This window comes from Falco naumanni, chromosome Z, assembly GCF_017639655.2.
Source record: "Falco naumanni isolate bFalNau1 chromosome Z, bFalNau1.pat, whole genome shotgun sequence".
Taxonomy (NCBI): Eukaryota; Metazoa; Chordata; class Aves; order Falconiformes; family Falconidae; genus Falco; species Falco naumanni.
In genome coordinates, this window is record NC_054080.1 from 62,597,905 (window position 1) to 62,618,722 (window position 20,818).

The 20,818-nt window shown below is 36.2% G+C and overlaps 1 protein-coding gene across 13 annotated transcripts in view; it reads right to left on the reverse strand.

Moving 5' to 3' along the window:
• ERBIN (erbb2 interacting protein) overlaps nucleotides 1-20,818 on the reverse strand; it is a 122,724-nt gene that overhangs the window by 17,087 nt on the left and 84,819 nt on the right. For 8 of the 13 annotated variants that reach the window (XM_040579408.1, XM_040579403.1, XM_040579415.1 and 5 more), the window contains 14 exons: nucleotides 19,561-19,624; nucleotides 17,094-17,168; nucleotides 15,606-15,750; nucleotides 15,097-15,169; nucleotides 13,908-14,037; nucleotides 13,442-13,557; nucleotides 12,374-12,443; nucleotides 11,269-11,368; nucleotides 9,147-9,268; nucleotides 8,382-8,552; nucleotides 7,447-7,629; nucleotides 4,541-4,658; nucleotides 2,762-2,945; nucleotides 426-1,944 (listed from right to left, as the gene is read on the reverse strand). In XM_040579408.1, coding sequence (XP_040435342.1) covers nucleotides 426-1,944; nucleotides 2,762-2,945; nucleotides 4,541-4,658; nucleotides 7,447-7,629; nucleotides 8,382-8,552; nucleotides 9,147-9,268; nucleotides 11,269-11,368; nucleotides 12,374-12,443; nucleotides 13,442-13,557; nucleotides 13,908-14,037; nucleotides 15,097-15,169; nucleotides 15,606-15,750; nucleotides 17,094-17,168; nucleotides 19,561-19,624 — 3,070 coding nt within the window. Of the gene's footprint in view, nucleotides 1-425; nucleotides 1,945-2,761; nucleotides 2,948-4,540; nucleotides 4,659-7,446; nucleotides 7,630-8,381; nucleotides 8,553-9,146; nucleotides 9,269-11,268; nucleotides 11,369-12,373; nucleotides 12,444-13,441; nucleotides 13,558-13,907; nucleotides 14,038-15,096; nucleotides 15,170-15,605; nucleotides 15,751-17,093; nucleotides 17,169-19,560; nucleotides 19,625-20,818 lie in introns of those variants that run through there. The other 5 variants (XM_040579409.1, XM_040579406.1, XM_040579407.1 and 2 more) reach the window with 4 other exon arrangements.

The window sequence follows — 20,818 nt, forward strand, 5'->3', positions numbered from 1 at the left end:
TTCCTTGTTCTTAAAGAGAATAAATAGGGGAAAAAAGGCAGAACAGAAGGGATAAGAGAAGTATAAGGGAATATTTTGGTATAATACAAATAGGACGCTACAATAAAAATTACCTGGCCTAAAAGAGCTGGCCTTGCATTCCAGCAGGTCAATGTGACATTAATGTATTCTAAAGAAACTGGACTAAGCTGGGAAGTATGATGTAAAAACTACGTGGACTTTTTCCTTTGGGGGAAAAATTCATTTACAGTCTACCACTTGACTGTTTCTCCAATATTCATCACAAACACATTCACCCTTTTTAAGGCAGTATCAGAAGTACATTTTCACTGGTAATTAAAAGCGGTTCAAAATGCAGAGTGTTTTAACTTATTCCATATCCAGGTAACAGAAAGGTAGAGGAGTTTTTAAATTATTATTTTTACCTTTTCTAGCTTTTTAGCCTCAATATGTCGCAGCACCTGTTCCCTCCAGTCATGAGGGACTTTACTTTTTCCTGGAGGATCTAATAAAGAGTGCTCAGAGTTCACTCTTGGGTTTGATCTCTTTGAAGGGCTAGTCCGCGAGTAATTGAAGTCACTAACTGACATAGTTCTTTCTGGTATTTCATTCACCAATGGCCGAGCACTCTGTGGTCGAGGTACATTTGGACCATCAATGCTGTAAGTCCTGGCAGAAAGAGGTCTCTGTTGCCCAGACATTAATTGTGAAACTCTTCCCATTGAATGCAAATCTCTGTATGTTAAGTAGTCCCCTTCAGGACCCTGGGTCCACCTTGAAGGTCCAGTATCCCCAACATTTATAGAAGCTGTAGAAGACACGCTGCTCTGCCTTTGAAGAGTATGTCTGGTTGCTCCTGGGAGCAGTCTATCATTTGGTGGAACAGCCCACAAATCTGTGTGTCTCCCAGCCATCCGTTGATGAGTGTTATACACAGCACTGGCTCGGACGTTGTTATGATTGGAGAAATTCATATTGGCAGAATGCTTTACATAGCTGGGGGCTTCTGTACTGTCAGACCTATGCAGACGTGAAGGAGGTAAGCTGCCTTGTTCTACCTGGGTGTTTTGTTTCTGTGGCCACAAGGTGTCTTTCGCCACTGCACTGCTACTGTACTGAATATTATACTGGGGAGTGCAGAACACCTGCGCACCACTTGTCACCGATCCTCTCGCTACATTAGTGCCTTCAGGATTGTGATTTGAGTCAAACTTGAACACAGTTTTTGTAGAAATTAAATCAGATGATGATGACGACCCAGGAAAAACCTGCAAAGGTCGATCATACAGAAGAGTAGCAGATTTACTTCGGACTATGTTTTTTCCATCTGCACTATCAGATGCTGATTTTACTACTGAGTTTGACTGTTGAGATCCATTCTCATTTACACTATCACAGATTTTCAGACCACCAGTGTCCATACTGGTGACGCTGTGAGATTTCATCACAGGACCACTTCTCTGTGGGGACAAATCTTCAGTACTCCTCGAAACAGGCAGCTCAGCAGAATCACCATCAACTGTAGCGCTTCTTGCTAGTTTGTCTTTACTGGGAGATTGTACTGCGCCCTCAGGATGTCCATTTACTTTATTTATAGGGTATTTATTTCCATTTTCCAAGCACTCACTTTCTTCTTTCATGTTTTTATTCAAAAAGCCCTTTACTGAAATTATTTCCTCTGTTTGTAACCCTTCTACAGGAACTGGCAGTGCCTCCTCCCTAGCCAGTTTATTGATATTCATGTTTATTTGGTCTAATTTGTGAGACTCCTCTGTAGAAGTGCTTAGATCAACACTTTTTCCTACGAGGCATAATCTTTCTTCAATGCTTAATTCATATTCAGACAAATCTGCAACCTTGTCTTGCACATTTATTTTTCCTTCTACTGTAAGGCTCAATTCACCTCCATTGTGCAAAAGATTATTCAGATTTTCATCTTCTCGCCTGGAAAAAAAGATGGCTCTTAAAATAAATTCCAAAAGGAACCAATATACTCTTTTAAGAACTGTTTTAGAAGAGAATCATTAACATGCAACACTGCCATACTGTGCACAGAAAACAGGACAAAGACCAATATACAACCAGATTTGTGACTTGCTGTCTCACCGTTACAGAAATATAGAGAGGGCTCATTTTGGCAATATTTGTGTCATCTGAGTTCAGAAGCTTGTTTAAATTCAACAGGAATTATTAAAGACAGTTTAAAGATGTCAAAATTACAAAGTGATAACAACGTAATTTTTTAAATCAAATACTTGCAAGTTCCATGACAATTTTGAACAAATTCTTGTCCAACGTAGGGTAAGGAAAATCTCTTTAAAAAATGGCACCTTCTAACTAAAACCTCAAGAAAAGCAGCAACCTGTAAGTCCATTCTTTGTAAGTTTCTAAAAGCTTTTTATAGTAACATTAGTAATCAATTTTACCTTCAAAGTGATGCAGATAAAAACATATAGCTTGTAAAATGGTGTATTGAACTGTTTTGCAGGAATAAAAAAATTATAAGGATGAAGTTATTATATCCTGTTATTAAAACAGATGGAAACCATCTCTTGTATATGAAAATTAGCCTCTAAAAAAAAAAATCATGAGGGCAATAAAATTCAAAGAGAGCTATTCCATTATCTAACCTTAATTTAAAACATTAAAAGGTAAATTTCATGAATGATAAATTAATGAATTAAAAGAATGGAGACATAATATGAAAGATTAAGTAACATTTTTCTATTGTATTTGCTCAGTGGTAGACTATCTTACAAACCTGATCTTGGATAAAACAGCAGCATGTGTTTCTTTGTCTGGAGAACAGAGGGAAATATCTTGGCTACTATCCGTATTTAAGGAAACAGAATCTGACATTCGAGAAGGAGAGGAACAGTTACTGTTATTTTGATTGCTGTTGTGGGTAGCTTCATCTGATAAGGAATCAGCATCTTTTGAATCATCTGAAATAAAAATTTGCCAACTTAGACACATGTATCTGTTTAACAGCCATTAAATGTGTTTATGTTACAGTACCTAGAAACTGTTTATTGTTCTTCAGTAATTCTTACTACTGGAAACTAAAATGTAAGCTAACACCTTTGGAAACTTGAAGTTACAACAGACTGCTGGCAACAGTTCCTATTTTTCAGCTCAATGTAAACAGCCCTCACCAGTTAATGAAATGTAACTTGTTGCTTTATTCCAAGTTTCCTTGGTATAAGCTAGTGCTACATTATAAAATACTTCCCCAAAATATCCATCAAATCATACTTCTGTTTTTTGGAATGATTTCAAAGTTTTGCATTACATGCTCTGTTAGCTTCTATGAAAATGAAGTTCACATGTTTCACAGATCCTGATTTCAAACATTGTATCGCTGTTAAAGAGGTATTTATTAGATCAAGCACTCTGGAAAGAGCTAGATCACTGGATAGCTCTATATAGTTAAACAGGTGTAAAAAAACAGCAAAGAGAAATGTTTTTCTACAGAGTTGGAATTCAATGCGTTCCCATGCTTTGCAGAAAACTTAGGACAACGTTTTCAGAGTAATTTACACCTGTGCACATTGATTCTTGCATAATGTATGCATACTTACATACTATAACGATACAAAAATAATTTCTGTGGGACTTGAAGCCAGCTATGATTTTAAGTGTATGAACAAATACATTTAAATTTTTGCTTCAAGACATAGTTATAGGTCCCAAAAGCATAAATTTTGTGAAACTAATGTCTGTCTCTAGAGTCAAGAAAATACTTTAGTCAGGCACAACACCGCAAAGACAGCAGTGACAGACCTCAATCTTTTCACCTGCATGTGATATTCAGCAGACTCTTTCCGCCACCTCCACGTGGTTTTCCTTCATCCCCACTAAATCTCACCCTTTCTGGGAAAGCCCTTTGTCCTGGAAAGTACAGGACTAGGACATCATATGCAGCAAAACACAATTTGCTCTCCAACTTCTAAATTATGTTTTCTCTGAATCCTGGGTTATTCCTTACTCTTAAGGAAATGGTTACTCAGACCAAAATTATCGTTCAGAGAATATAAAACTTAGGTAACAAAAAACAATGTTCTGAAGTTTCCTGTTAGCAGAAAGGAAGAAAGAGTTCCCACATGAGAAGTTTATTCTTAAACCTTTGGAAGACAGCACAGCTCCTCTAAGAAATTTAAACAAGTGATGTTGCTGCCTATAGCAGCATTAATCCAGAAAATCTGGGGGAGGGAGGAAATATGGAATATTTCCAAGCCAAATACCACTTTCTGCAATGCTTTTCTTAAACATCCACATGCATTAGCTTCTCCTCTCCACTTTTCAACTGATGACAAGCATCAAGAAAAATCAGGATGTCAACACAGCTTTCTCTGCCACACTCAAGATATTCCAGAATTTTTTTTCTGCTTTCATTACTTAACTAGAGAATTGATCATCCTGCTTTAAAAACATACAAATTAAATCTAATTTTACATAATGTAATTTGAAAATTAGCCACTTTGAGAGAAGAAATAATCAGAATTACACAACATTTCTATTGCTTTTTATGGTGTCTAACCTTTTTTGTTACTGCTAAGAGCTACCACTTTTGGTTGGTTTATGGAGGTTTCTATCAGCGGTGGTCGCATTTCTGCCATTTTCATCTCTTCATCAGAGGAGAGTTCTTCTGATTCCTGCTAAAGAAAAACAGCTTTATGCTGTGCATTTTAAAGAACCGCTTAAAGATTAAGTAAATGCTATCCAAATTGTCACCCACTGAACAATAAAGGGGAAAAAATAGACAAGCAACATAACACAGGCATAACATGACAACTGTTCTGTGCATTTGTAGTGCAACTCAACTGAACTTAGTAATATTTGCCACAATTATCTTTAACAAGCAGCACATGCAGACTTCAATAGTCACTGATGAACTCCATGGGAATGACACTCAAACCAGTAACTTTAGTTGCAAAAACCTACTTGGAGGAAGCAGCTGCAGCCTCTGTTCCACCACTGGAGAGAACCTCCAGCTGAGTTCAAGTCAGAAAGTTATCACTGAACCACCAAACACCCCTGACTGATTAGCTGGGTATTGGTTTTACAGAAAAGAGCTCAAACTAGGACAGCTATAGAGTAAGATGACCAAGATAATCTTAGGAATGGAGAGCTACGCTGTGAGAAAAGACTGAATGTGGTTGGCTTGTCTAGTCTAGCAAAAAATGAGCAAGTGTAGCTTGGGTTTGTATCCTTAAATTTACACAGGAGGTAAATTCCAAAAAGGAAGTGAAGTTATTTAACCTCAAAAACAATGGCAGAGGAATAAAGCAATGCTGAAGACATTTAAGCTAGAAATTGCTAGTTCCTAACCATAACATAGAACTCAGTTATCATAACTCAGTGCACTTATGAAAATTAACCTGACATCAAATGATCAAGGGATTGATTAAAAAAATCAAATGTATCGTTCATGGTTTGACTTTAAGACAATCCGAACAAGTGAAATATTAAGTTAAGATAGAAACATTTTTGTATGTACTACTAAGGGCTTCATTAAGCACCAGCAAACTCTTTGTTTAAACCAGGAAAGTACCACCACAAGATGAATGAGCTGACTGGAAGTTTCACTAAACAGGGGAAAGGTAATTCCGGCAGGGGGAGATAGCGACCACCGACTCACTGACTCATTGACCACCGACTGAAGAAACCCCCCAGATACAAAAACTAGAGACTGAGCATGTGAACTAGCTAACATGAGAAGCAAGAGAATTACTTGACAAATAGGAAAATTAATACTAAGTAATGAAGGAATTATGCAACTTGTAACCCATGAAGGCTGATACTTTTTGCTTGCTGAACTGTAATATGAAATAGTGTAAAGTTCTGACAATTGGAGAACTAGGCATTTGTGGGTGGCCACCCAGCTCCCTACTTTCAGCAAACTAGAATAAAAGAATAGAAATACCTTGACTAAGTGTGTGAAACGGCACTGGCTAATAAGCCTGTCTACAGGACAACAAACTGATAAAGTGCTGCAAAAGCAGCCACATGGCTGATTCAGTATCCTAATGCCAACCCTATATTCCCATCATCTTCAAAAAACAATTGTTTCCAGTAATATTTTGAAGGGGAGAAAACCTTCCTTCCCTAAAGTGGAAATTTCTTTCTAATGAACATGCTACAAATGCTATAAAATCCATGTTGCAGATTGCAAAAATACTCTGTCAATGTTCATTTCTTACAACTTTCAGAAGGTTTAATGTGTGCAACCTACTGGAACACCACCTTTCCCATGACACTAACTACCTGGCCAGTTCTTCGACTGCAGGGAGGACAAACCTGACCAAGATGTTAATAAACAAGCTATAATAGTCTTAATTAAAAATAAAAATCCAGCTGTTTTTCTCTGTAATTGGAACAGACAACCTTTTTGCTGCTTCTATCACACTGGCCTTCCCTCTTGGACATGACATACAAGTGTAAATCAATGTTTAAATGAAAAACTTGCACACATGCAAAGCTTAGATATCTGTATTCAACTGCAAGAGCTACCAGCAGGTTATTACATGGAAGGAATTCACTAAAGCCGACGGACCACACACTGCTGCCTCCATTTACTTACTGGCATACAGCCAGCTACAAAGAATCGCTGTCACTGTTGTTAGACAACTAACACAATTTTCTGCAACTGTATTTTTAAACTAAAGGATAATGTCAATGCAGCTACAACTGCGTGTCACAAAACCTGTTCAGCAAAAGTATGATATATGCATGTTCCACTGCTTACACAACACAGGCAAAAATAATTTGCTTCTGAAACTACGAGAAAAGCATTTTACAGGTTGTGACTGGCAACTGGTAAGTGACAAATTCCAAAATTTGTTGTTAAGTCTGAAACAGTCTACATAGATGAATGCATGGTGTTTGTCAGAGATGTACAAAGAGTTCAGACATTTAAAATCCATGACTCTTTATAAGAGGTAAATATAAACCAAATCATATTCGTAACAGCTCACTAATAAACAGAGGAATAATATTTTTAAACCCACCTTTCACTTTTCAATTGAAATGAATGTGCATAGTCACTGGGATATACAAGTTTTTGATTGCTGCCACTAATCAGATAGTTCATCGTTTCAGTGACAATTAAAATTGATTATTTAATGAATAACTGACAATCAAGCAAAACCTGGAAACTGAGTCTTTTCAAAGTTTGATACTTAGGTCCAATTTTCACTCAGCTTGCTTTGTTTTTCTTTAAATGCATACATCTTTCATTATGAGCCTTTTATTAGCTATTTTAACTTTTACTTAGTATAATCTGAAGTGAAAAAAAAATGGCATTGCAAACCATCTGTATTTAAATGCTTGTGAATGGCAATTTTATGCTATTGTCAATGTAAATTTTCATTTCCCCGAGTTACAAATTCAATACAACACCAGCACAATTCTTTGACTGCTACAATGTTCATCGCAATGTTATACCTCAAGCATGTCTTGGTGGTTGACAATTGTTTTCGTGTTCTGCAAGGTTTTAACAAGTGCAGTCATCTGTGAATTTGCGGTGCTGTGCTCAGCTTCTGGTTCAGCAGGCTTCTGCAGAGAGCCTCCTGCTGAATATTGCTTTCTCTCATCTCCTTTGTTCTTTATTGAAGCAATTTCTGAAGTCTACAGGATTAAGAACATTAGCAGAAAAAACATCCTGAAACGTTTTCAGTAACATGGTATTTAGAGTTGGCGTTTTATATTTTGGGAAGCTATGGAACGGAAAATCTCAGCTTTGAAATTATGAAGTATGAAATGCAGGAAGTATGAAATCTCTGCAGATTACAGAGGTACAGTCCCTACCCATTGTTTGACTCTCCTCCTTATTGGGGTAAATCTGTACCATTAAATTTCCAGTTACATTAAAAAAAAAAAAAGCCCAAGAATACCTACAATGAGACATGTCAGCACCGAACAGCAGTCCTACTGCCCATCATCATCATGTTAAGACTGACTCCTATGCTAACTTGCTATGATTCTCTTTCCAGCTTCTCATGTAAAACCTCTAGTCACAAGGGAGCAATAAAATTCTTAGAGATTACCCTGAATTTCATTGTGAAGTCTCACAGATAAAGATCAGAGGATGACAAAGATGCCATCCTCCAGAAACTGAAGAAGCCAGCTCTTCAACCCATAGCTTGTATTTGCCTGAGAATCAAATCACTTTCCTTGTTCTGTCAGAAGTAAACTGCTACTGCGAACCAGACTTTTATTACAGACTTCTTTAGCCAGTGAAGAGGTAAGTTCTCTTCTTTAATCTAAAAATTTTTCTTGCTAAAGCATTAGTGGGGACGAAGAAGAGAATTAAAAGGAATCAATGGCACTCTAGATCTTTGGAAGTTCTTGCAAAGTCAGAAGAGTATATTATCTCTAACCTTTACCCCCACATCTTTTACAGAAACTGTCTGGCCTTCTCGTTTTGACTCCTTGGCAGTATCTTCAGTAGATTCTTCATCCTTTAGCCTATGTACAATTGTCTGGACTGTTTTGACCATATTCTTCAGTTCATCAGGATATGGAGTTGGGTATCTCTTTAGGTTGCCTTCCTGTGTAACAAAAAGCAATAGTGTTCTACATTTTATTAAATGCCATGATTAAAATATCAGCTTTAAAACAGACAATGAATTAGGACAAAACACTAAATAATCCAGCATCTCCACTTTGCTGTTTGAGTCTACCTCCACTGATGCAGACTTACAAGACCCATCAGGATTATGAATCACAGCCCTCCCCACCTCCCCACCCCCCAAATGTGTCCATTCATTGCAAGCAGGAAGAATTATGACAATTGTAGTTTACTTAAAGAAAAAAATAGGATTAATCATTGTTTTGCCACTATACTTCTCCATGTCATCACCAGTCAGGTAGTCTCCTAATTATGCCCCACATTACCTTTCATCTGCTGAGTGTTTTTCCCTTGTGCACCACTTGAAATGATAGGGCCAGAAAGAAAATAAAAAAAAAATCCACAAAACGAAGTGCCCCAAATTACAGTGTTTCACCCTGTTAGATAATAACTGAAGACTCAATTTCCTCAGCAGAGTGAAACTGACAGACAAAGCAAGTAAAAGGGTGGGATTCAGGTGTGGGGATAAGAGGAAAGGAAGCACCAAGTATTAAAAAATGAATTCAATACTAACCCGAGGTGGTGCCTCTCTCTCATCTTTGTCTTCATCACACTCAAATGCCACCTGAGCACGCTGTTTCCGCTGTTCCTCCCACAGAGATGGATTGAAACTTTCATTATCAGATATGAACATAACTAAAAAAAGAGAGACTGTCGTAAGACTAGGATACATTATGAAAAATAAAAATCCTCATTTTCTTTCTCCTGGATGGGATTTTATGCATTCTTGAAAGATAAGAGATTAGCAGCACCATTAATTGAAGACTAGCTGCACTGCCATTGCTTTATAAACTTGGCCATTTTTTCATAATAGTAAAATCCCTATCTGTAAAGTTAAAAAACTTCATAGACACAGCTGTACAGTAAGTTTAACACACTTGAAAATTTTCAGAATTCTGCTGTGAAGTATTTTTATTCATATATATGTATAAATACAAAAGTATGTGTTTGTATATATATAAATGTAAATTTACTTATATAGATTTATATAGCCTGACTTCAGTGAGGTCTCATTAAGCACATAACAGCATTCACCTGATTTCATGTAATGAAACTTTGAAAATCAAGAATAAGAACTACTTAGTGACGAAAGCCTGCATTATTGCTAATCCTGTAATAAACCTAAAACATCTAAAACAAAGCAAACACATGAATTTTCACAAAGTGTTTCTCGCTTGATTTAACAAGGGATAAAAAAAATGTTTTGGGTACCCACTGTCCCTTATTGCAGCATATCTCCTTGTGTTACATCAGCCAGGCTGTACTTCAGTATGCCAAACAGTCTAACAAATCCGTCCCCACCACCTCACCAAAATGTATATCCTCTAGCAATGCCAAGACTGTTCATATTAACTACTTCTACAGCAGACAGAGAAAAATACTTAATTATAGGGCTCAACAAGTGCATAGGAATATTTGTTACTCTGCACTTTTTGGGTAAACTTAGGATTTTGATACATGTGAAGTCTATTAGACCTCGCTATCCCCAAAACCGTTCCTGACCAAAAAAAGAACTTGATCATAGAATTTTAAAATTTTTAACTCTTAAAACTACTACCTATTGAACTTTAAATCTTCTGTTTGGAATGACAGCCTCAGAGGCCTGTATTCTGTCAACTACAGCCAAGCAAGCAGCCCTTTCCTTATCTACAAAAAGGAACCCCAGCGTCTGGGTGAAAAAGTTCAAATGGGAACGCTTTCAGGAACAATCTTCAACTTCACTGAATCTCCAAATAATTTTATAATTCTCACATTCTATCAGAGGTATTGCAGATACATTATCTGCATCAGAAGGCACTAAAAGTGATGCACAATTTATTGGTTTTGCTGGTATTTTTGATCACACTTCCCTCAGTGTACTATACATTTGCGCTAGGGAACAGCAAATGTTGCCTCTTGTCAGTTTTCAATTATTTCCATCGATAAGTGCACCCACACCCCCCGCCCCCATTTCTGTGAAAGCAGCACAACCATCCTCCTTTTGCCCTCAGGGGAAAGAAGGTAGAAAAATAAAAGAGATTTAACTCTCTTTCCCTAAATCCTGATGGGGTTACTCATGGAATGCTACTTATTTTCCTATTTCAAAACTGTGCAGAAATAATTTTCTGGCAAGGTCTTAATATCTTGGGCCTAACCTTTTATATAGCAGTTCAAAGTAAGTATGAACTATATGGATTTTTCTGGACCAATTTCTTTTCTTTTAAAATAAAACACAGAATGCTATGTACTTTTCAAAAAATATATACTTGGTAAGAGGAAAAATTTTGTCTAACATTCTGTCAGCCTGAAGCAGACACCTGCTAGGGAGAATTTCACCCCAAGCCATTAAGCTCTGTCAGAATGACATAGGGTGTCACACTGTAAAGTGGTAACCATCGCAGAATGTGATCTCGCTGGTTCATTCTTCACCTCACTCAGTGAAACAGCTTTACCTAGAATTCATCAATATGTAGATCACATTAAGTTACTGTTCTCATTCTTCAGATGTAGCTCTTCACCACTTAGAAGTTTACTTCGAACTTGTATTTTTATATTTATATTAAGTATTATCTAGTGAAAATCATATTAGCTGGACAGTCTTCCCATTATTATTTTCAAAAGTGAGCGTTCTGACAGGGTATTTCAGAAATTCTTACCATCCTCAGCCCTTGGTTGCTGGGGGAACATGTAATTAGTAAGCACTGTTTTCTGTGTGTCAGGGTCAGCTTCTTTTTGAAGAGGAATAAGCGGTTTAGACTAGGAAGCAAATGAAAGAAGCGTATGTTATGAGAAAACATATGAAAAAGTAATATGATCTACATATCACAGAGCACACCTGTCCCATTACTTTGAAGACTACTCTCTGTCTTGTATCAAATCATTTCTCCTCTGTATAATTTTCACAAAATGAAGTTACTAACATGCCTGTCTTTGACAGCTGGCTTTGACCAAGAACTGAAGTTCAGTAATAGCTTTAAGAGAAAGGCAAACACTGCATGTTAAAAAAAATAACCCAGTTTCTTGCTAGGACTTATTACTATCCCAAAGCAGGCTGATCTGGAATACACAGACACATCTGGCCTTTCAAACCTCAATCATGTAAAGAGAAAAAGCTCATACTGTTTTTTATATTGTCACCACATTGAATATTGTTCACTGCTTACAAAAAAGAGCAGGGATTTCTTGAAATTACTGTATTAGTAAAAGTGCTTTCATTATACCACTTCTGGGACTGTATTTTGGGCAGCCCTGTACTCCTTAATGCCATTCAGGAAATCTACAGATGGCTTCAATACACAGCAAAAATATAAGCTACAAGTGCATGAGTTTCTGCTTCATAGCTTGGTACTTGGACAGTCACAAAGTTCAAAGGTGTGACAAGAAATCTAGCTCAAAAAACCAGGCATGTTAAGTTTCCCAATAGTTTAGCTGTGGAAGAAACTACATGCTACACATTCAAGTACTAGCTTAGCAAGCAGTAACTCTCCAGTGTAACCAAGTCTGAATTAAGACAAACAAAACCAAAAAAACCCTGACATCTGTTAAATTGCATTTCCTAACAGTACAGAACTTTGCTAGAAGTATGAAAGTGTCCAAAGACAGGTAGGCTCAGTGTTGTTTATTTCAGAAGAACCAACATAGTAGCGTCAAGGAAGCACCGATGTATACCAGGTCTCACTATTTAACAGATGGCCCTATTCATGTCAATTCCATTAGGAATAAAGTCAACCATCTTCTATTTTTAATTTTTAAAAAGTTCACCTGGTTGTCCGATAGCCACATAGCAGTGAGCTGTTGCAGTTTTGTAAAGGTAAATGGCAAATTCTTCAGTCTGTAAAGTACAAGAATTTATGTCAGAACATTTATCAATACTGTTAAGCTTGTTAAGAATCAATCCTGCATTAGCCTGTAAAAATGTTTTAAAAGGACATTTACAGATCTAGTTAATAACTATGGACATTTGAAAAGCAACAGCATTTATATTAATTCAAAGCTATATCTGGAAAAACAAAAACCCGCGTTTCTCCCCAGATTAGCAAGCAGCTTAAAAAAAAGTGACAATGTAACTTGAATTTAACTCAGTTCAATGACTTGAATACAATTTTGAAGACAATTAGCCTGAATTAATTAATCTGAATCCTCAGCATTTTATCTTTCAAGATACATGCCAGCCAATTAAGAAAAAAATGCTACACCTGAAAACTGTTTTTTTCCAAGATACATGTTGGGAAAGTGGCTGCCCTGGATAACGGAAGCTCCGGCATTAATGGATAAATCAAGATACAGACGGAGTACAGAGAAGCTGGACTGGCAGGACAGGAGGGAAAGCTCAAACTTATCTCTCCCAATATATTTCAATTCTCCAGATTGGCAATTCCCAAAAGAGAAATGTTTTGTCCATTTTTAATGACCAGCTCTAATAAAACACAACCCTCTTTTCCCCTTCCCCAGAACACTCGGTTGTTTTACACTACGCTGTGATGCTGTTTCATTTCCTCCATATGCAATACAGGAAGCTAGCTATTAACTTTTAAGAAAGAATCAAGAGTTTTATGTAAGGAACCAAACTAATTCTCTAGAAAAATACATGCTAACAATCATGAATGTATTGAAGTCGTGCTTCAATGCACATGCCAAGTCATTAAAATAAAAACAGCTTAGCAGAACAGAACTGCAAGATCCAGAACACAACAAAAACATTAAATACATGCATCTCAGTCAGCTTCTAAGCCGGGTGTGAAATAAGGAAAGATAGCATATTTGTAACAACACCTCTACATTATTGTTGCATTTTATACAACTTCCACTTGAATAAATGCCTTCACAAACCTATTGTCACTCAGATTGATGACTTTTAATTTCTGCATATCACCCATTTCTTCAGGGAGAAATTCAAGCTTATTAGAATGCAGAAACAACACTGTTACATGCTTCCAGTTTCCAATCTGAAAAAAAACCCAAAGAATTAATTCATCTTCACAACTCTAAATATGCAAATTTGTAGTGTTTTAAAACAATTAGTATTACAGTTATTGTTGCCTGTAAAGTATAATTAGATTTATTCTTACATATTAAAACTTCCTAGTTTCAATACACTAGCAACAAATCTCTGCTTCTTGCTTAAAAAATTCAGGACTTCATTATTTGGAAACTTGTGTATTTGTATATATCCTCCTTTAAAAACATACAGAAAGACAACATACTCAAGAATTGCTGATTTGTTATCCCAAAGTTGTACAAACAGTTTAAAATACACTAAAGAATTCACTTTACAGTTTTGTAATTAAATACATACCTCTGATGGCAGCTCTGTTAAAAAGTTATGATCTGCAGCAAATGTCCTTATATTAGAGAGCTGCCCAACAGATGAAGGCAATGCTTCAATCTCATTGAAACTACAGTCCAGTTCTTCTACAGATATTAACCTGCAAAAAAACCCCAAATTACTTCTCCACAAAGGTTAATTAATCCAACTATAATTGCACACTAAGTTAAATGAAGTTATTAACTCCACTAATTACAAATCTGAAATTCAATTCAAAGTAGAACTCTGAGATCCACGGGAATTCAAATCCAAAAAAATCCCTTACTAATAGCCTAAAATATTTTGGGGTTTTATTTGTTGGTTGGTTGTGGGTTTTTTGGTTTTATTTTTTTTAAAATCTTCTTTATACTTTCTTTCTAAGAGAACATTCAGTGAAAATAGGGGAGTCAGCAACATGAAAAAGTGCTAGTACAAGGCACTGAAAATATTCACAATGGGACAGATCATAGCCAAACAGGAGCTGAGTGCAGTTTCCGAACAAGAAAAGAATTTCAAGAATTAGAGAGAGTGAACCTAAGCATCTGGCAGTGAAGTAGTATTTTCTAAATTCTGACAACAACAAAAGATAACCTACATTAATTATAATAGGAGAAAACAAATTGAAACAAATACCCTTCATTTGTACAGAACTTGATTCTGAACCAATTATTTTTGCTGTCATTTGTGAATTTTAAACTAAACTGCTGAACACCAAGTTCTACATTAAAAAAAACCTGCTGAAGAACAGGTGAAAATTCTGCTTGTAACATAAAAAAAGGTAAACATGTGTGTTCAGATTCACTTTTTCACAAGCTTTTTGATAAAGGTTCAATCATTTGCAGTATCTACCACAGCCACAGCTATGTTATTGCCAAAAAAACAGTTTCAGGCAGCTGACTGCCTTTTTAAACATCTTGTTTTCTCCCACATTCAATTTCTCTTTTACAGATTGGTGGCTGCATTAATACACGAGGAATATGTATGTTTTGATATTAAATAATACATGAAGAACATATATGCTGCAAACTAGAAGATATGAAAATGCTTTCAATTCTATTATGACATTAACATGTAGAAGAAATCAAATCAAGCAGGTGTAAAAACATTCAATAGTTGAGCCACTGTTGCAGAAAAGCACACAGAAAGGCAATTCAACCTTTTATTCTGGTGAAATACCTACCCTCCTATAGAATCTGGCAAATAAATTAACTGGTTTTCATCAATTTTAAGTGTTGTTACCTTCTTCAGGGAACCTGTAACAAAGTGAACAAGAAAATCAAAAAGGACACTTTGAGTTCATTAAGCTTAATTTTAATTTTAAATTAAGAGGGCACAAAAAACTCTGTAAGTAACCATATCTGTATTCCCTGGTACGCTTACAGTGCTATATACCTAAGGAAATAAGCAGACAAGCTTACAGAACTTGCTTGCTAGCAAAAGGAGGGGAGAATAATGTTTTTACTTTGTTATAGTCAATGGTTTCTCATCCATTTACAAACCACTGTATAAAGTCAAGAACGCTCCAAAACAAATACAAGTTTTATTATTCAGTTATGCATTACAGCTTTATCCGAAACTGTGCTTTTAATCAACTGCAACTTAGATCTAAAATGCCATTTGTGTATTTTCAAGTGTTCTGTGTCTAAACTGTAAGCTTTTAAAGAACATGAATGAATTGAAAATACAAACCAATAGATTCTGGCAGCTGCTGAAGTGAATTACTGGATAACAGTAGGTCTTGCAGGCTTTCACAACCTGAAATACCTTCTTCAACTACTTCAATGTTGTTTTTAGAAACATCCAAGTAGGTCAGTTGTTTCAAAGTGCCTATGAACTATAAGCAAGAGAAAATAAGACGTTTTTGAAAGTGCAAGTTCTAAACAAAATATCCAGCAGATTTGACAAACTGTCTCGCAAGTGTAATGCTAGAGGAAAGGAGAAAACTTATTTATAGTGCTGACATACAATTTCAAGCACAATATTCAAGCTTTATATTGAAATATTTTGTGTGGATCCACAATTGATGCTTTTCCACACACACAGATACACCACAGTAATTCTGCAGGTCTCTAACATCAGTCTGCAAATTCAATGGTTTGATCAATTACTATAAATCAAGTAACAAGCTTTCGAACAGACTTCAGAGGTAGGTAATGTAAGGACATCATAACGCTCCAGTGAAAGTCTTTTAATGCTTATTTTTGCCTTTTGTGTAAAACTCTATCCTACTGAACCTCAAAACCAACAACAATGAATCCCTAATTGCACTAAACCAAAGAAACAAGCCAAAATACAAGCTTGTATTACCTCTCCATACAAACCAAGAATAAGCTTGAAGATTTCTGCACAATACTGTACTAAAATCTTCAGAGGGAAGATGCAGTCACTTTCACAAATTTTTACTTTTACTGTAAAGTTAATACACCCACTCAACAATTCAAGGAATAATTAGCTGAAGTGAGGAAAGACAGTAGAGAAGACTACTGATCGGGCAAGAAAGCCTCATGTCAGAAGACTGCTTAGTGAGTTTAAGTCTGAAAACAGACCAGCTGCTTCCCAAGTTTCAAATACTCATTTACTAGCTTACTACAAGTACAGGTTCACAAGTACTACCAACAAGAGGGCAGCTTGGACCCCATGTAATTCTGAGAGATGTCAGGAACCCAGACAAAGTTAACAGAACACTTTCTCGGGAACTGGCTATGCCCCCTGGATATGCAGCACCTGAACAGGCACTGCTTGTTTTATAGCCATGACCACTAAAAATTCACACAATATTTATTCTGCAAATTCCTGCTTGCTAACACAAAATAATCCCTTTTTGGAAGGGCTACTCAACCCTAAATTTGATCCAGGATTTGATCTAGGATTTTTACTCTTTTCTGAACCAGAACATAATTTTTAGATGAGAAGTATACAACTTCCAATGGAAGAAAAGCTGTATACCCAGCTCACCCAATCAGTGACAATTCTTAAGTGGACTAGTTAAGCATTTAAGTGGCATTTAGCCTTTTGACTTTAAGTAAAAATACAAACAAAAAAATTGTTTGTATTAACAATTAATGTTAATACAAAACTAAACATAAAAGTAGTGACTTTTAACATGTATGATGACTGACAAAGCAAATACTACTGTAAATTAAAATACTGAATGTTTAACACAGTAAAAGAACTTACCCCTGGAATAAGTGTTAGTCTATTACCATCCATCCAAAATTCCTTTAACCCACTCAGTTGTTCAAGTACTTCAGGCTGTAAAGGGAAGCCATTTGTTAAAAACTTCATATAAAAAACAGTGAAAGGCAAGCACAACTCCAGCGATCCATCTACTGCAACTTTAAGCAGTGTCTTGTTATAGCTGTTGCATACACTTCTTTCATTGGGTCATCAATGAAAATCCAGATCATTCACTGTCCTGATTTCGGCTGAGACAGAGTTAATTTTCTTCTTAGTAGCTGGTACAGTGCTGTATTTTGGATTTAGTATGAAAATTATGTTAACACTTGATAAATTGGTAACATACTTGATAACACACATTTCGCTGTTGCTAAGTAGTGCTTACTCCAAACCAAGGATGCTCCTGTGCTCTGCCAGCAAGCAGGTACATGAGAAGCTGGGAGGGAGCAGAGCCAGGACAGCTGATCCTAACTAGCCAAAGGGGTATTCCATACCATAGATTGTCATGCTCAGTATATAAACTGGGGGGAGCTGGCTAGGAGACCTCTATCACTGCTCAGGGATTGGCTGGGTGTCAGTAACAGGTGGTGAGCAGTTATATTGTGCATCACTTGATTTTTTGGTGGTTTTTTTTTTCCTCTTGGGTGTTATTCCTCTCTCTCCCTCTCCTGTTTATTACAATTATCATTGTCATTATTTATTTACTTTATTTCAATTATTAAACTGTTCTTGCCTCAACCCATGAGTTTTACCTTTTTCTGATTCTTCTCCCCATCCCACGGGGGGTGGGAGTGAGCAAGCAGCTGTGTGGTACTTAGCTGCTGGCTGGAGTGAAAACATGACATTCACTTTTTGAAATGTGAATATATACTAGGTATACAAAAATCTTTTAAAAACTTGATCACAGCACTAAGTAATCATTTCAGAATTTTTTATAAAAAGTATTTTTTTTCCTCAAAGGGAACAAACAAATACGTGTTACATGTGTAATTTCCTCCTCCATGGATGATATCTAATAACAAATTCCATCAACTGAGAGGATCTGTTTGTCAAAAACCACAATGACTTTGTGGTTTGGGGAAAAAGGAAAACAATTTTTTATTTTCTGGCAGCAAAGGGTGCATCTGCATGATATGAGCAAACCACTCCACCCATAAACTGAAGTGCAGGATTGTGCTTCCATTACAACTTACTTTAAAAGTATCTTACATATCAGGGAAAGACCACTTCTTGGTAAACATCGACATTGCATATGCTTCCTATTTAAACTTCTCTCTTAAGAAAATAATACAAAACAGGTGCTACAGCACCTTAACAGCTACAACTAAGTTCAGTTAAAATTCAAAACTCAATTTTGTGACACCATAAATATGTAGAATTCCCACATAAATTGAAGTCCTGCCTCCCAGTAATTCATTTTCCAAGAAAAAAATCTTAACTGAAGACTACCTTTCAGACAGATCTTTATCCAAAAAAGCAGAGTCAAACCTTTCTGGGCTTTTACCAAAATATCTTAATCAGGGAAGTTACCAGTAGTTGACCACTGTAGCTAAAAGGCTGGGAGAGATGAAGCAAATGGCCAAAACCAGACCCAAACAGGTAATTTTGCAGCCTGTACTTAGCTCCTGGTTGTTATGGCTTAACATGGGCCTGGGCACATTAGTTTAAGGCTCTGATACTAATATCTACATTGTGATGAGAATATGGCAGTAAAGGTAATGGCTAGAGGTGTAACAACACTAATGAACAATTCCTAAAATACACATCCCTATCTGCCAAACCATACAACTAGGCAAGTGTTCAGCTCTGCACAACCTGCTGGTGGCACACAAAGGCTTGATTTTATTATATAGCAGGTCAGCATGTTCCACTATACTTCTATTCCAATTTCTTTATCCAGGCAAATATCTGTAGAAGCAGAGATACGTGAAGTGATTGTAGATGTAAGATGTATTTGTGAGATCATGAACAGAAAACAAGTTGATCCATGCTGAAAAAAATCTGAGCACCTTGACCATAAATACTGCTTTGAACAACATTCAAACTTAAAATTAATACAGTTTCCCTTGGATCTAAAGAGTTTGTAGACAATAAAAGCAGGTTACGCACAGCTTATACAGAACTTGCAACATTAAATACATGATAACCAGTAAGTGTTTGGAATTTATTATAAGCAAACAATTATGTTTATAATTCAAACACGCTACTGTTAATTTTTTAACAGTACAGTAACCACACTATACCACAGAGTGCTATTTTCAAGTTGAGGAAAAATGTACTCATATTCATCAGAATATGCACATAATTTTTATAACAGGCTCCATAAAGTAGTGTAAGGTACACCTAATATTTGCTCAGCAGCAGAACTCTCAAGCTGATGTTTACATTTTCATATTGACTATTAACAGATTAAAGGATAAAGAAATTTATAAAAGGTACCAAGCTCTGTTACTAAGGCAAAACTCACCACTTCTGTGAATTCATTACTTCCCAAGTCCAGTCTCTCCAGCTGAGTCAGTCTGGACATGGTTCTGCACAGGAAGGGGATTAATAAGGAATTAGATTTAAGGAAATACCAGTTACATCCAATATTCCTGTATTCAAACAAATATTTTAATCAGTATTAAGTAGTGATGCTGTTCTGTAACTGAATTACACCTAAATAAGGTCAAATTTTCATGTGCTGTTTAAACAGGCACATGCTAATGATCAGTCACACAGAAAGTACTCATCTACACGTTAGTTTAGAACAACTAAAGACCACTAGAGTAATCTTTGAGTAACTCAGTGACATTACTCTTCTTCTGAGCACTTCCTTTTCACCTACAGTCACATTAAGTCTTCTCAGCAGCCAAAGACTGGTCAACTACCTGTTTTCCTCTCAAAGACAGACAGACCACTGCCTAATGATCACCTAAATCTGGGAAGACCACTGTTCAATCACAGAAACCAACAACACCTTTCTCCCCCCTCCAGGCTGCTGAAAGAGTGTCTTCCATAGGATATGGTATCCTAATTATTTCTCTAGTCCTACAGATTCTTAATTTGGATTTTGTGACATATCAATACTCCTTAAGCCAACTTATGGCAAAGATTAAATCAATGACTGAAATAAAGTAAAATCTGATTTTTCAAGCTGTGTTTTGGCAACATTTTTCCTCTATTTAAGCTTACTTTGGGGACCCCACAGAGATTACCTACCACTGTACGAGGTGGTCTATGCAACCAGTACTCCAGTCAACGGCAGTACTAACTAAAAATATTTTCAAAGGGGCTGCAAATCCCTCACATAGAATTATGTTCTGTATTTATTTAGTATTAGATTTCCATAGAGCAATTAACAACATCTAAAACTTTGACACATAAACCTTATGTGTGTACATACTCCAAAATTCTGGAAAAACTAAATACAAGAGCTTCCAAATGGTAGTCTTTCGTATTACCAGAATATTTTTATGAACACTAGTATACTTCAACACCTTCATGAGCACAAGATGCTCTATGCAGCTATTCAAAGTTTCAGTTGTTCTTCAAATACACTGCTAGTAATTCTGAATATACAATTAAAAAATTACATTCTATTGAAAAATGCCTTCTTTATTGATAATGTGATTATTAATATTATTCATTAAATAATCTCCAAAGATAATTACACTCAAATTCTGTCTATAGATTTGATTTTTACTATAGTAAGTATGGGGGACAAACTACGAATTTAGCATAAG